This window comes from Aethalodelphis obliquidens, unplaced genomic scaffold (genome assembly GCF_003676395.1).
Source record: "Aethalodelphis obliquidens isolate GAN/ISIS:26980383/991018 unplaced genomic scaffold, ASM367639v1 scaffold20, whole genome shotgun sequence".
NCBI lineage: Eukaryota > Metazoa > Chordata > Mammalia > Artiodactyla > Delphinidae > Aethalodelphis > Aethalodelphis obliquidens.
The window spans coordinates 15,595,706-15,610,760 of record NW_020837964.1 but is presented as its reverse complement, the minus strand read 5'-3'; the positions used below and the strand labels follow the sequence as shown (position 1 = coordinate 15,610,760).

Here is a 15,055-nt window from a genome sequence, read left to right as displayed (position 1 = left end):
AGTCAGGCCCCAGGACGCTGCTGCTCGCTTTGGGCCCCCGTTTGCTGGAGATGGGACAGCCTGAGAATTACCGAGCTTACGAGATGTGGTGAGGACAGGAGCTGTGACATGCAGGTAGACCTCAAGAGACTCCAGTTGTGAGTGGAAGTTTGGGTTGGGTATAACCTTTATAAGCAGGTGTTTCCTAGGATGGAGAAATAGTTTATTCTGGACTTTTGTGTGTACGTCTTGGAGAATGAACTTGGAGTGCAAAAGCAAGCTTGGAAGTTTGAATCACGCCTCTGTGCAAGTCTCTGCGAGAGGACCCTAAATGTTCCCTGCACTGGGATCAGTGGGAAAGGCCGTGGCTCTGTTTTCCGCATTTCCTTTTATTCTTTTCTCTACCATTTGTAGCATGTAACCGTTTCCCTTCCAAAATGGTTCTCACATGGCAGACAGAAGAATTCCTGGTGGCAGTAGAGATTGCCACTGACCACCATGAGTCAAGTGTAGTGGTTTGGGGACATCATCCTTATACAATTATTTTTTAAACAGGAGTCCCCAGCATCGTGTTTATTTTAGTTCAGGGTTTATACAGCCCTGTCACCCAGGAACCCATGGATTTGAGGACAAAATACATCTGACATCTGACAACTCCCATCCAACACTTTTTGGCCATGTTATCCTCTCTTCTGGCTCAGAGACTAGAAACCCCAGCTGTTTGGAAAAGAACCCTCACATCCATATTAAAATTTTATGTTTAAGATTCAGAGCTTTAGTGCAAGGAAGTCCTGTTTCATGGGAAAGTAATGAGAATTTGGGGTTAGGGCTTTAATGGTACTTGCTCTGATTTCATAGTTTATGATACCACCAAAACCCCTCGACAGAACTTACTGCTGTAGATGCCATGGGTATTTTCCCCGTTATCTTTCATTCAGTCAGTTTTGGTTGAAACTTTAATGAATGTCATTCTTTTGGTCTTAGTGATCCAAGGCAGCAGTGTCTGGCTCCTGTACAAGTTTCCTCTTCCTCAATCCCAAGCCAAACCCTTGCTCCCAGGAATATCCTGGTGCAGTTTTTGGCTTTCGGGGGCCCCTGTGGAGAAGTCGGGGAGAAGGAACATGGACGAGCTCATCATTTTCCTTTCCACCTAGCCCATCAGACTCTCCTTCTTCCCAAGGTTGCAGCCTCCAGAAAACCTTGCTTTGGTGCTTTCCATTCTCCTGAAACCCTCTGTAAGGAGCCTTATGTCAGAGGCAGTAAATTGAAGATAAACGATTAAAAAAAAAAATCAGCTCAAATTTATTTCAAGAAAAGTCGCTTTATATTTTCAGTTGTTATAATTTGACAGTTAACACTGAGCTTGCTAGTTCTTCAAACTCCTTCTGGTTGTGAGTGTTCTAGGACAGCGATTACGGGGTCGGGGCAGGGAGGGAGGATATTGCTCTGTTCCAAGGCTCTGCACTTGAGTGTGTTACTCACCCATTTCGAGGACAGAAGGGATTGTTCTCTCTTGGTACTGCTGAAGCCCTTCACTCTGTTATCTGCAAGTTGGCCCCAGAGCAAAAGTGATCATAGTAGTGTAGTTTTTCTACAGCACTCTATTGTTGCATTCCTATTTCCTCTTCCAACAAGGTCCAAACGTGCTTCTGGAATGTTCACACTTTTTCCGTGAACATAGGATGTGTGCGTGTGAGCACATGAGCCTCAGAGCCATGTCATCCAATGGGAAGTGCTGCTGGGGCCACTGTGGTATTTTCAGTATGAGGCAGAGTGCAGGACATTCTGACTCTTGTGCTTTCTGAGTGTCTCACCGCATAACGTGGACGAGAAAGATATCCAAGCAGGACCAGAAACAGTTATCAGGCATGGGCATCAACTAGAACAAGTGTGGGCAGAAGTGAGAGGGGCCGGACAAAGAAGTGCTGAGGCATTTATCGTGCGCTCTGTGTAGTTAGTCCCTTGGGCCAGGCTCTGGGGACTAGAGGTGGGGCTGAGGGTGAGGAGAAAGAAGGAAGGACAGGTGGAAACATGAGCCCATAAAACACATGATCTGAATTTCCTCCTCCAAAAGGATGCTGGGGGACGTGAGACCCAGCTTCTCGTTCTCTCTCCCACTAACTAGCTGGGTTACCTTGGGTCAACCACTTAAACTTTTTGGAATTGTTTCTCCTGCTTTATGTGCACCCGATAGAAAGGTTCCCTCTTCCCCTAAAATGAATCATTTGAAATGAAGGAGGCGGCCTTCCTGTACCAGGAGCGTGTCAGTTCCCTAACTGCTAATAAAAAGGGTCCACAGCTTTCAGCATATTCTCAGAGGCCCCGAAAGGATGTGAACGTTGTGCCTGGATAATCTTGAGGCCTTCTCCTAAATGCAGAAGTCTGGGCTCTGCTAACTGTTTCCATGGCCTCCACTGTCTTGTGCCCCGGACTTTAGTCCTGTGTGTGCCTGCGTTCTGCCAGCTCTGGGGCTTCCGTGTTCTGAAATCAGAGCACTGTGTTGACACAAACACAGCACCGACTGTAATTTTGACCATCTGAGCACTAAGCCAGATGACCTTGAGCTGTTGACAGGGAAACTAGTCTGGAGAAATTTACTTTTCTGTCTTTTTTTTTTTTTTAAGCCAGGGGAAAACCTAATTTTGGGTTCTCCTAATAGTCTGTAGTTCTAAATACAAAAACTTGAGTCATCTTTCTTGTGAAGTAGCCAAACAGCAGCTTTGCCTCTGTGTTACTGACCTGAGATTCTCTACAGGTAAGGTGACTATGTGGGCCATCCCCTGAAACAGGGGCTGGTCACTTTTTCCATAAGGGGCCAGATAATAAGATTTTAGGCTTTGCAGGCCAAACAGTCTCTATCGCAACTGTGGAACTCTGGTGTTGAGAGAGCAGTCATAGACAATACACAAATTAACCGATGTGGCTGTGTTCCCATAAAACCCTATTTACAGAAATAGGCAGCAGGGTGGATTTGGCCTGTGGGCCGTAGCTTGCCGACCCCTGTTCTAAATAAAGCAGGACGCTTTGGAGAGTGGAAGGAGGAACCTTTAATTATTGTGCCAGGAAGACCAGTTTTATACTGGGAGGGTCGGATCCGTCAGCGTTTTCAGCACTCTGACACGTGTGAGGGAGACGGGAACGAGGGTCAGCTTGCTCCCCTGTCCTCACGGAGTGCGGGGGAAGGACGCGCTGGGAAAACCAAGCAGCCCCCATAAGGGATCCTCGGGCTGCCGCCAGGGCATGGTGGGCTTGGAGTGGCTTACCTGAGGCGTGTCCCTCTCTTTCGCCCCTGTAGCACCTGCAGCAGCACGAGAGCGGCGTGGAGGGCGAGAGCTGCTACTACCACTGCGTCCTGTGCAACTACTCCACCAAGGCCAAGCTCAACCTCATCCAGCACGTGCGCTCCATGAAGCATCAGCGCAGCGAGAGCCTGCGCAAGCTGCAGCGGCTGCAGAAGGGCCTTCCGGAGGAGGATGAAGACCTGGGGCAGATCTTCACCATCCGCAGGTGCCCCTCCACCGACCCCGGTGAGTGGTCTCGTGGGCATGGGCGGCCCGGGGCCGCCCGGGCAGTGGCCTCCCGAGGGCTTCGGCTCGGTGCAGCTGGCCGTCACGTCCATGACTAGCCTCACAGCTGACCATTGTGTTCTGAAGGGACACGCAGGGATTGTTGCTTTTCCCATTTTTTAAAGGAACTTAGCACCACACTTTTCTTCAGGTGTCACAAGCCGCTGCCCAGGGAGCAAAAGCCAACAGACCGTGTTTTGTCCCCTCTCCCCACATTCTTCTGAAGTGCGCTCTAGATTCAGTTTTTTGGTTCAGATCGACATAAAGCAGATGCTAAGCTGTGTCTTGCTCAGTATTGAGAATGGGCGCTGTGTGACCTCGAGTCTGGTCGGTAAGAATGAACTTCAAAGAAGATCGAAACATGTGTTTGCTATAAACATTGCGATTGTATTTGAGAGCGACCCAGTTGTTCCTGGCTCAGTGCTGGCTGTTACTTCACAAAGAGGGTGGAGACTTTCCAGGGGAGCTCACCCCGCGCTTCCGCCTCCCACCCTGGCCTCTCACCCGCCGTCCCCTTCTCCTTCCTTCCCCATGGGACTCTCACTCCCGCTGGGACCTCACTCAGTAGAATCTCCCCTCTCTCTTATCTTTTTAGCCTTCCAGTCCCTTTCTCTCTGGTCAGGAGCACAGGACAGTCATTTGTCTCTTTAAAAACGATTTATGGTTAAAGCCCTCCCTTAATCCTGTGTCCCACTCTCTCTCTCCAACAGCATCTTCAGATTCTTGAAAGAGCACTCTGTGTTGGTCCCTCTCCTGTTCACACGTCAGTCTATCATAGCCCGTTTCCTCCCGTCATCAAACCATCCTTGAGAAGGTCACCGCTGACTTCGGATTTTCCGAGCCCAGTGGCTACGTGCTGAGCCTTTTTCTTTCTGTGGTCTTTGAAATTGCTGCCCATTCCCTTCTGAAAGCGCCCCTCCCTGGACGTGTTTCTCTCCTGTCCTCCTGTTGCTCTGGACTGTCTTCCACGCCACCCCGCACGCCCCCGCCCCACACCCCGGCTCGTGGCCCTCAGGCTGCTCTACGTGCCGCCATCACCTGGGCACTAGGCCTGGCCTTTGGCTCCCAGCCTCTTGAAACTTTGTCTCCTGGTGTTGGCACGTGTGCCCTTCAGACAGCTTCCTGGACCTCTCACGGGCGCCACCTCATACACGCTGGGCTCACAACTTCCCCTGCAGACCTCTTTCTCCTTCCGATGGCATGCTGTCGAATGACCTAGCCGGGCTGCAGACTCAGGCCTTTTGGTCTCTCCATCGCCTGCCGCGTCCTCTTGGCCTCTCACGTGTCGTGGCCATGTGGGGACTTTAATCCTAATATTATCATTCACGTTTTTATGAAGTTTTTAAAGGCAAAAAGTTATATAAACCTTACTGTGAAAAATGGCATAGCCCCCGCCAGTCCCATTCCCCAGAGCACCGCCTTTCAAGTTTAATTGTTCCTTTTGTTACTTATTTCCATATTTCTTAACGAGCTTCTACTACTACTTCTTGATGAAAAAAATTTTTTTTTGGTAAGTTGTACACATTATCTATTGGCTTTCGACTCCAGAAGATGTGGATTTTCCTGGTATGCCGTTGTGCAAGCTCACACACTCATACCACTCACACACATACCCTCCCATAATCCATACACACTCTCTCATACACATACACACACAGACACGGTACCCACACACCCCAGCGCCCTACACACTCAATCTTCCCCTCGCTTCATCGTCCATTATGATTAAATAATAATTTGGGGGCATATTAATATTCAGTGTTTCCATTACTCTGAGTCTATAAATATTAATCACAGCTGAGCCATGTCGAGTTTTATAATTTCATTTACCTTCTTGTACAACTTTTTTGTTTTCCCTGGTTTTCTAGGTACCTACGATTAATTCACGGCTGGCTCTCTGTCAGCATAGACATCTTCTCATCTCCGAAGGCTCTGCTGTATCGGTTTCTCTGTTAGCTTCATTTCTTCCTGGAGACGTCCCTCCCGAGCCCTTATGGACCTCTCTGCCCATGGCTCTTGTCTCCGTCACCTGGCTGTAGCTTTGCTCCCTTTTTCCATATAAACGAAACCGGATTCTTCAGTGGTGGGATATACCAGAATTGGAGAATGCTTCCCCCCTGCTAGAGTAGATTATCACAGAGGAGGGGCCCATCCTCCCGGCAGTCAGTCTGAAATGTTGCTTCGGGAAAGTACTGTGTGGGTACCAGGATGATTTTTGTCACCTCCAGGTCGCTGGAAGACTGACTGTGCCTTCCCATGTGTATGGTAAATGCCCCTTTGGGTTAAAGTTCAGTCTTAATCTCTGGGGCTCGTGCTTCGTGTCTGACCCCATGGCTCTGCATGTGAGCCAGGGACGGGGCCCAGCACCCCCAGACATGCCAGTGCCATCTGGCTGTGGGAATCCCTGCTCCCCACTGGGGCATTTTGGCCTGTTTGGGCCTACCATTCCCCATTATTCTGCTATTATGTCATTTCACAGGATTCTCCTTCCTCTGCCAATATACTCAGACCTATTTATTTCAGGGTTTAAAAATTTTTTTTTTTGCGAGCTCTGCACACATCATTGTTTCAATCTTCCGCTAAAAGCTGGTCCCTTTCGCCCCTCAATTCTTTCTTTCACTCTGCTCAGAATTCCCTTTTTATTAATGAGGTGCCCCAAACTAAATAGTGTACAGCTGCCATTTCACCCGGGGTCTATGGACTGGAACAAACAGTTCCCTGTTTTATAATGTAATACTTCTATTTATGCAGTCGCTCTGGAATTGCTTTCTTACACCATTGCCTTCTGGGTTTCTCTCATTTAACGCGTATTAGGGTTTTTTTTTTTCCTCCTCCCGAAGTGTATGAGCAACTTTAGTCTAGATGATAGACTTCCTTTCTGTATTTCAAAATCCTTTTGTATTGTCTTTGGCCTGGAGTCATGTTTTTGCTCTCCACCCACCTCCCTCCCAACCCTGCGCCCCTCCCACTCATACGCTCTAGCTACGTTTATTTATACTCTTTACTAATGACAAAAGCGACAAATTATTAGACAATACTCATATTGGCATTAACAGTAACTCGGTTCCGTTTTAGAAACTCATTTAAGATAACTCATCTTATATATTTTAATAGATCCTTTTCCCTCCCGCCGGGAATTGACTGTTAAAAACTTCTTGGAAGAACGTCTTCAAGAAAAGGGACATTGCGGGCCTAGTAGAGTTAAGACATTGAAAGTCATCAGCTTCAAGTTCTGTAAACACAAACTTTATAAAATACAGGCATACCTCGTTTCACTGTGCGCCACATGCTTCGTTCTTTTGCAAATAGAAGGTTTGTGGCTGACCTGCATGGAGCAAGTCTGTGGGCCCCATTCTTCCAACAGCATTTGCTCACTTTGTGTCTCTGTGTCACGTTCTGGTAATTCTCGCAATATTTTAAACCCTCCAACCAGCAAAAAATATTACAACCCCCCGAAGGCTCAGAGGATGGTTAACATTTTCTAGCAATAAAGTATTTTTTAATTAAGGTATGTACATTTTTTAGACATCGTGCTGTTGAACACTTACTAGACTACAGTATGGTGTAAATGCAACTTTCGTGCGCCCTGAGAAACCACAAAATGCGTGTGATTCGCTTTATTGTGATACTCGATTTATCGCAGCGCTCTGGAGCCGACCCTGCAGTATCTCCGAGGTATGCCTGTCTTCCCAGCTTTCTCCCCTGGAACGTAAGGATGGGGTCACTAATCTTCAGCTGGAAACATCCTTCATGTAGCATAAGGCGGCCTCAGGGAATCTTTGGGCACCTTTCAGGAGCCCTGCCTGTTCTGACTCTAAGCCGCGTATAAACGGTGGCGCTGTCTAGGGTTTTCGTTCCTGGTATTCTGTCATCATCTGGTTAAACGATGGTTTTCTCTCTCCTTTCCTTCCTTTTCTTTCCTCCTGTCTTGTCCACATACCAGAAAGTTTTACACAAAAGCCATCAGAAATAACTTCCTTTCCTTCTCTGCGCCCAGGACCTCAGACCCCAGTCTCCTGCCGCCTTCTGCAGGTGGCAGGGCTTCCCTTGCTGAGGCTGATGGAGTGGACTCTACCATGGATTCTTCCCAGTGGGTGACAGAAGTATCACTTCTTCAAATCTTACTTGTTAACTGAAGCCCACATGTTTTCCAATCAGTCAGGCTTACCACGTAGCCTGCCAGCCCACATGGAAGTGTAGAGAAGGAGAAACTGTGAAGGTCTCCTCTGCCCTTCAGCACTTTGTGGCAGCGGCCAGGACTTACACCCACCATGGGCCCTCTAACCCCTTGAGAGGCCTCATGACCAGACGTAAAGCGTCTAGGTCCTGCCCTGCTGCACCAAAGGACTGAGTCTCGGTTGCTGACCATGTGCTAGTAAGAAGTCCACCCTCCCTTACATGGTCCTGCTTGTGGGCAAGCTTCACCCTTCCATCAGTGGGCAGGCTGAGTCCTGTATTATATTGTCTTTAACCGAGTGTGATGGGCTTCGTCCTCGCTACAGACATACATGCGCGCACGCACGCGTGCACACACACACACGCGCGTGCGCGCACACACACACACACGGCCTTCGCACTTAAAAAAGCATGTCTTGGAGTTATACATCTCAGAGAAAAGAAAGTGACCAAACTAGATGAGGTTCACTGCATCCCCACGTTTTTTGTGTGTGACCTGGCCTTTCAGTTTGTGGCTTGAGTGTATTTTCTGCAAGAGCAAGTGTTCTCCTGACTTTGTTGGGATTTAGCCTTTCTGTTTCATCCCCACACACAGATAAAGGAAGAGAAAGCCTGTTGTTGTGGCCACACCCTGGGTTGTATCTCCCAGTTGCTGGCTTCGGCTGTTTGCTTCTCCTTAGTTGACCAGAAGCTCTTGAAAGATGGAAAGCTCTCGTAGGTGGATCGTGTGTAGGATCAGCTTCCCTGTTTGCTTATTAAAAAGGCATTTCTGGCTCCCGGGTGAAACTGTAGTTAATTTCACTCTATCAGTGCCCAGGGCTTCCAGAAGACAAGAGGTGCTTTGTGTTTCTGTCCTCAGCCTTCCTCTCCTTTTCCTCCTCCTGTTTCTCTTACCCTCGCCTTAACTACTTCTTTCACGGAGACGTCAACCTCCGAACATCGCACAGAAGTAATTTAATGATTCTTCATTGAGCACCTACTGTGTGCGAGACTTTGAGTTGGGAGCACAGCTGCTGCTCTCCTCTCAGCTCTTGGTGTGGGTCCACTGCATAATACGCCAGCCCAGGCATCCGGGGCAACTGGACGGTGGCTCAGTTTACAGAGGGCGCGCTCATTCAGAGTTTAGGGGAATATTTTGCTTGGAGCGGAAGACGGCGGCCTCCTTCGCTGACACATCTTTGGCGCTCAAGGTAGTGAATTCCTGGGGTCAGGGAGGCAGACACAGCTGGCCAAGTGATGATGTGGTTTTGGTGACAACCTTTACTGGAACACTCACCGGCTTCACTTGATGGGTTATTTTTTTGAACCAACTTCCAGGGAGTTCTGCTTAACTCATACAGTTTAAGAGAATAAGAAAATGTACTGTTTTCCACTTTCTCATTTGTTTCTGTTTTGATTTTTCAAAATTGGCATAAGGCTGCCCTCTGAATATGAAGTGCATTTTTTTTTTGTAAATGGCTAAATTATATGCAATTTCAGTGTCATTCTTCTTATAGCACTAAAATATGTTGTGGCCAGTTCTGAAGCACTGTTTTCATAAAACCAGCACAGTTATGCTCTTTCCTTTTTCCTTTTGACTGTGTGTCTTGTCCATGGGGTTTGGGAAAAAGTAGGATAAAGTATTTCTAACTAGAAAAGTTAAATGGAAAAAGAATGTCAGAACAAATTGGGGTGACTGAAAATTTAAGCACTCATGGAGGAGCAGAGAAAATATGACTTTATCTGTTTTAAATCCATTCCCTGATGAAGGACTATTGGGATAGGATTGTGAATTTCAGTGTACTTTTTTAGATAAAGGGACATCATTTTGTATCGACATGAAAAGAGAATATAATATTGTTAAATGAAAAATGGAGTTTACAGAATAGGGTATAGTTTGACTCTAATTTTTTTAAAGCTTTTGAACTAACCATTGTAAGCATAGTTTGTAATTGGCATATCTGGCTGTTTCATGGGTGGGATCTGAGTGTCAGGCACATGGCAAGAGCTCAGATAGTGGTGGAGCTCATTGACAGAGCTATTAGCAAAATTGCTCACAGGAAACCAAGGGGTGAGGGTGAACCTTGGCTGTCTTTTGTTCATGGTGATAAGTTTTCCGTTTGCCGGTGTAAAGTATACGTCGTTTGATTACTGTCTGATTTGCTTGCATTTTGCATCTACATGAAGAGCACAGGAGTACTTCTTAGGGTGTATACTGCCTTGTTTTTTCGTTGGAACAGAGTTCCTGATTTGCCTTCATTAGTCCTCTAACAATCTACAAAGGTCAGCGCCAATTGCCTGTTCCTTTACATTTGTAATTGTGATGGCTTCTGATTACATATTCCTTGTTTTAGTCCTTCCTCTAAGTATATGCTAGTGTGTCCTCCCCTCCTCCCACACGTGTGTGCATGCCTAGGCGTGCATGTGCACACACACACACACACACACAGGCACCCACACCCCAGGCCGGTATAGAAGCTAAGGATCTGTCTCTCCATACAAAACAGCTTGGTAGTGATGGCACTGTCTTCCCTGGAACGCCAGAGTCTGTTATGAAGAGGCATCTTGGAGAGGCTGTTGCTTCTAAGCTAGGGATATAATGAAGCCAGAGTCAGGGAGATGATGTGGATACCAGGCAAGAAGTCCAAGAGCCGTTATCTAGGAGCTTTCTTGAACTGGGGAATTAAGGACAGTTAAGGTTTTCTGCTTGCTCTCTGCAAAGTATGCTAATGATCTGGTGTGTTGGAAGATGGACATGTGCGGGGTGCTGGTTCACTGCTGTCCCGTGCTCCTGGTCTGGAGGGGTCCCTCTGGAGAGGATGTGACATCACCAGGATAGTCCTTGGGCAGTGGGTCCAGGGTCTACGACCTCCCACCTACTCTGTTTCCCTTCTGTCTTCTCCAGAAGAGACGAGCGTCTGCACCGAGACATTCCACCTTTTAGAAATTATCTGAGACCTGGCTGCAGTAGCCTGAGTTGCAGTGATTATCATTTATTCGCCCTTTGATACTCTGGATCCACCATTTACTAGTTGCTTTATTTTCATGGGAGGTTCAAAGCTGTCGAGGTTTTTTGGTTTTATTTCAGTATATAGCCCTGGAGCATACATTGCCTATATATTGGGCTGTATGTATGGCTAGACATTGCCTGCCCGGTTAGCCCTGTCCTCAGCTGGGGGCTCTAGTTGTCTTGCATGCTGTCCCCTTGGGTAGGTAGTGGTGTGTGCCCTTATCGCCACCCTGCGCTGCCCACTCTGAGAGGTAGCAACGCTGTGGCTGCTCCCTTCCAGGGAGGGGGATACCAAGGGGCACAGCAAAAAGATAAAAGAAAAAAAGGCGCCCGCTGATGGTAACTGGAATTAGGAGAGACTGGGGGTCCTTTTGGAGGGGGGATATTGAGGGTGAGCATTAGGGGTCTCCTGTTTAGGGCTGTGAGCATGTCAGAGAGCCCAGAAACACAGGGATCCCCAAGGGAGACAGAGAATGTCATGACACACCAAGTATCACTTCAGTGAAACTTTTCTGCCAAGTCACCTTTGAAAGGGGTATCCAAGGAGCTTGAAAGTTTGCATCTTGACAGATGAACATGGGTAGCTAGCCAGTGAGTCAGTGTTTGCGCTGGGCTGGGGTTAGGGCTGTGCACCTGGATTTCATGTGGGTTGGGGATGGCGGTAGCAGGATGGGGCGGTCATCATCTACTGTCCTCCGCCACGTGGGCAGACCCTCATCCCAGCACTTCACGCCTCCTGTGTTGCCCAAATGTAGTTTTTCAAGAGAAAGGAAGATTTGTACTTGTTTTGCCTTTAGGAATGTCTAAAGAATCCATTTCTTGGGCTAGTTATATTAAACTTGTTCCTGACCTTGGCAGGGGGCCAGGGAAATAGAACATGCATCTGTCTCTTTGCTTACAGAAATAGCTCAAAGCCTTCTTCTCAGAGTTACAGATGTTAAGGAAGAAGCCCCTTCAAACTGTGACCCAATTAGGAGAATTATAATAGTCCCACATGATTTTTTCAAACATTGACTAGCAGTGGAAAGTTTTCTGGCCTCCCAAATCAGAATAAGCGCTGTCCGGAGTCCCCTGGTCGTTGGGTTTCTAGATCCCTTGAGAGCAGCAAGGAGGCTTCTCCAGAGTCTCTGTCTGCCCGTTCTGCACGGCAGCCACAAGCCCCCTGTGGCTATTTAAGTTTAAATTAATTAAGGTTAAATAAAAATTTAAAATTCAGTCTCTCTTGTCATACTAGCCAAATTTCAAGTGCTTCTTAGTCACATGTGGTTCATGGCTACCTTGGTGGACAGAACAGATTTCTAGAACAGTTCAGAAGGTTCTGACGGACAGCGCTGGCCGGCTGTGAGGGCGCATGGCACACTTACCCTGGCTTTGGGTTCCTCCCTGGGATCCTGCAGGTCCAGGCTGGGTTTGGGCTGCATTTTCCATAAAACTCTTTGGCTTCCGTTTTAAAGAATATGGTGCCTACCTGCCACCTGCTTTCTGCCGGGCTGCGTAGGGTGTGTTCTTTATTGCTTTCCCATTTCTCTTTTTGCTTTTTTTTTCCCCTCAGTTTTTCTCAGTATGGGAGAAATATGTTTTCAAATAGGCTCTTACTTTGGGTTTTGCCACTTTAGCCTAATCCATTAGCAGTTCTGAGGGAGCTGGGAAGGACTTTGTAAAGATGTATCCTTCAGAGTGGTTGTTAAAGGGCTTTGTATAGTTTGTTTTTTTTTTTTTGTATAGTTTTTTTTTTATAGTTTTATACCTCAAGACTATATCTTGAGACCTTTTGTGTGTTTGTTAATAAAAAGAGCTATTTATTGCTTTTAAAAGATCCTTGACTTCTGCTCTAATTAGAATATTAAAAATTGGACAGTATGCGATTTTTCTTGGAACAGGCCTGCCTGTTGTTTTAACTCAGTTTTATCCGGATCCGTTGCCCTCTCATGAAGACACAAAAAGAATCTATGTGCTTTGCTCTCACCATTTTCCTTGGGTTAAAATCCTCTGCTTAGGACAGAGTTTGTCCTTTCAGACTGCCTTAGTTTGCTTAGAGCTGCCATAACAAAATACCATAGGCCGAGTACCTTAAACAACAGAACTTAATTTACTCCCAGTCCTGGAGGCTGGAAGTCCAAGGTGTTGGCAGGTTTTGTTTCTCCTGAGGCCACTTTCCTTGGCATACAGACGGCTGCTTCTCTTCTTCCATGGTCTTTGCTCTGTGCTCAGCCCTGTGTCTCTCTGTATGTCATAACGTCCTCTTCTTACAAGGACATCAGTCGGGGTGAGCCCTAATCCAATCTAACACTCATTTTTAACTTAATCACTGCCTTAAAGGTCTTTCTCCAAATACAGTCACATCTGAGGTGTTGGGGGTTAGAGCTTCAACATATGAATTTGGGGAACACATTTCAAGCCGTAACATTGACTCTCTGACCTCTGAGGCCAGTGTCTTGTTTCTTTATCTGTGGTCCTTTTGGATGTGGAAGGAGAGCAGGAGGTGGAGGTGGGCGCAGAGGCGGAGGGTGGTGGTGAGACCCTGGACGCGGCCCTCGCGCAGCATTGTCAGGACCTGCTGGTCCCTCCGTAGCTTCCTGCTCCCAGCCCTTGGTCCTCGGTCAGGGCCTTGGCCTGTGAAGAAAAAACAGAGCAAGCTTCCTGGCAGAGGACTCCAGAGGAGTCCCCTTGTTAGATCAGGCAAGGGGTCAGAGTGCTGTGCCCACTGAGCTCGTCGAACCAGGAGTCTTTTCTCACCTGTCCTGACACAGCCTCTGCTCAAACCTTCCACTGATGGGCCCCAGGGGCACAGCCAGCCCCATGTAGGGATAGTCTCGTGCCTGTGAAACTTGGCAGTCTGCGCCTGGGGACAGCTTGCCCTTGTCGAGGGTTCTCCAGTAGGCTGTCACGTATGAGGCTCTTGTGGGAGGATCTATGGCAGTAGCGACTCCTCTCTTTTACCCACTGGTGCTTTCAAGGACAAGCACAGCTCCCTTGTGGATTTGTGGGTGGTGTTCAGTGGCCCTGTTTGGTTTTTGTCCTGGCTGGAGTGAGTGCCCACCCCCGCCCCCTAGACCTTTCCACCTTCTACGACCTGCTTTGGTAGAGAATTCTACATGGTGTCTATTGGTTGGGCTTCCATCCAAAGCATTTTTTCGGTTGCCGGAAGTACCTGAAGGACTCTGACTCCATGTGGTTTTTACCTTATCTGTGTCAAATCCTCCAGGATAAAGGCCCCAGTGTGTGAGTTTTCACCCTTTTCATTTCGGGCCCACCCCTCACATGTGTCCATAGGGCAGGTACATCCTCTTCCCCAACCCTCAGCTTTCCCAGATGCGAATCTGGGATGCAGGTTTCACGGCCGACCTCCAGAAGGGCCTTCCTCTGCAAGAGTGTAAAGCAGGGCATGTTCACTGCTTCTCAGCCATCGTAGGTCTCAAGTCTCCAGGTTCCCCCCGTTCCAGACTGTGTGCTCAGTGCCACGTGTGACTAGGAGCTGCCGTGTTAGTGCAGACAGAAGGAAGAACGTCCTTCGGGACGTTCTCATGGGTGGTGCTGCCGTAGACAGAGGCTCAGGGCAGCGCTCTTCCCGTTGTGTCCTGCCTCCATCGTGTGGGCTGACGACCTCATCCAAGGGACGAGCAGTGCTTTGTCCCAGGGACAGGCTTCTTCGTATCCAGAAAGGAGTATAATCCACTGCCGGGTCCTCCCAGGGTAGAAATGAAGAACCCCGTCAGACAGGTGAGAGAAGGGGCAGCAATTATCTGTGACTCTCCAGCCAGCAGAGTTTAAGCCTTGGTCTTCTCCGAGAACTGGAGATGGTGTGCACGGTTTTCCTAATATTCAAAACCCTTTTGTGATTTTCTTGTGTGAGTCAACCCAGGAAGGACTGAGAAAGCACACAGAATGGGGAGGGCAGCCCTGCCCTGGTGGGCTTGGGTGGGAGTCTGTACCGGGAGCTGTGTGAGGCACTGAAGTGATGAGGGTGTGGCCCGGCCATGGGCCAGGCACGCTTGTGTCCGCCCCAGACATTTTCACGCTGATATTGCGGTAGATGCGAGCTGGAATTTGGGTTGGGGGGTCTTGAATTATTAACAAAACAATGAAGTCTGTGTAGGCAGTTAAATTTAGAACAAAATCAAAATTGGGGCCGTGATTTTTGACAAAGGGAGGGAAATGAGGTATCAGGAGGATGGGCAAGTGCTGAAGAGTTTGGAAATGAAGAGGCGAAGATGAGGCCCAAGTAGGGAAAAGGCAGTATCTGACTTGCCTTGCTTCTTTTTTTTTTTTTTTTTTTTTTTTTTTGGCGGTACGCGGGCCTCTCACTGCTGTGGCCTCTCCCGTTGCGGAGCACAGGCTCCGGACG

The 15,055-nt window shown here is 48.0% G+C and overlaps 1 protein-coding gene across 3 annotated transcripts in view; it reads left to right on the top strand.

Moving 5' to 3' along the window:
- ZFHX3 (zinc finger homeobox 3) overlaps window positions 1-15,055 on the top strand; it is a 242,655-nt gene that overhangs the window by 135,669 nt on the left and 91,931 nt on the right. For all 3 annotated transcript variants that reach the window (XM_027119415.1, XM_027119417.1, XM_027119416.1), the window contains exon 4: window positions 3,275-3,506. In XM_027119415.1, coding sequence (XP_026975216.1) covers window positions 3,275-3,506 — 232 coding nt within the window. The remainder of the gene's footprint in view (window positions 1-3,274; window positions 3,507-15,055) is intronic.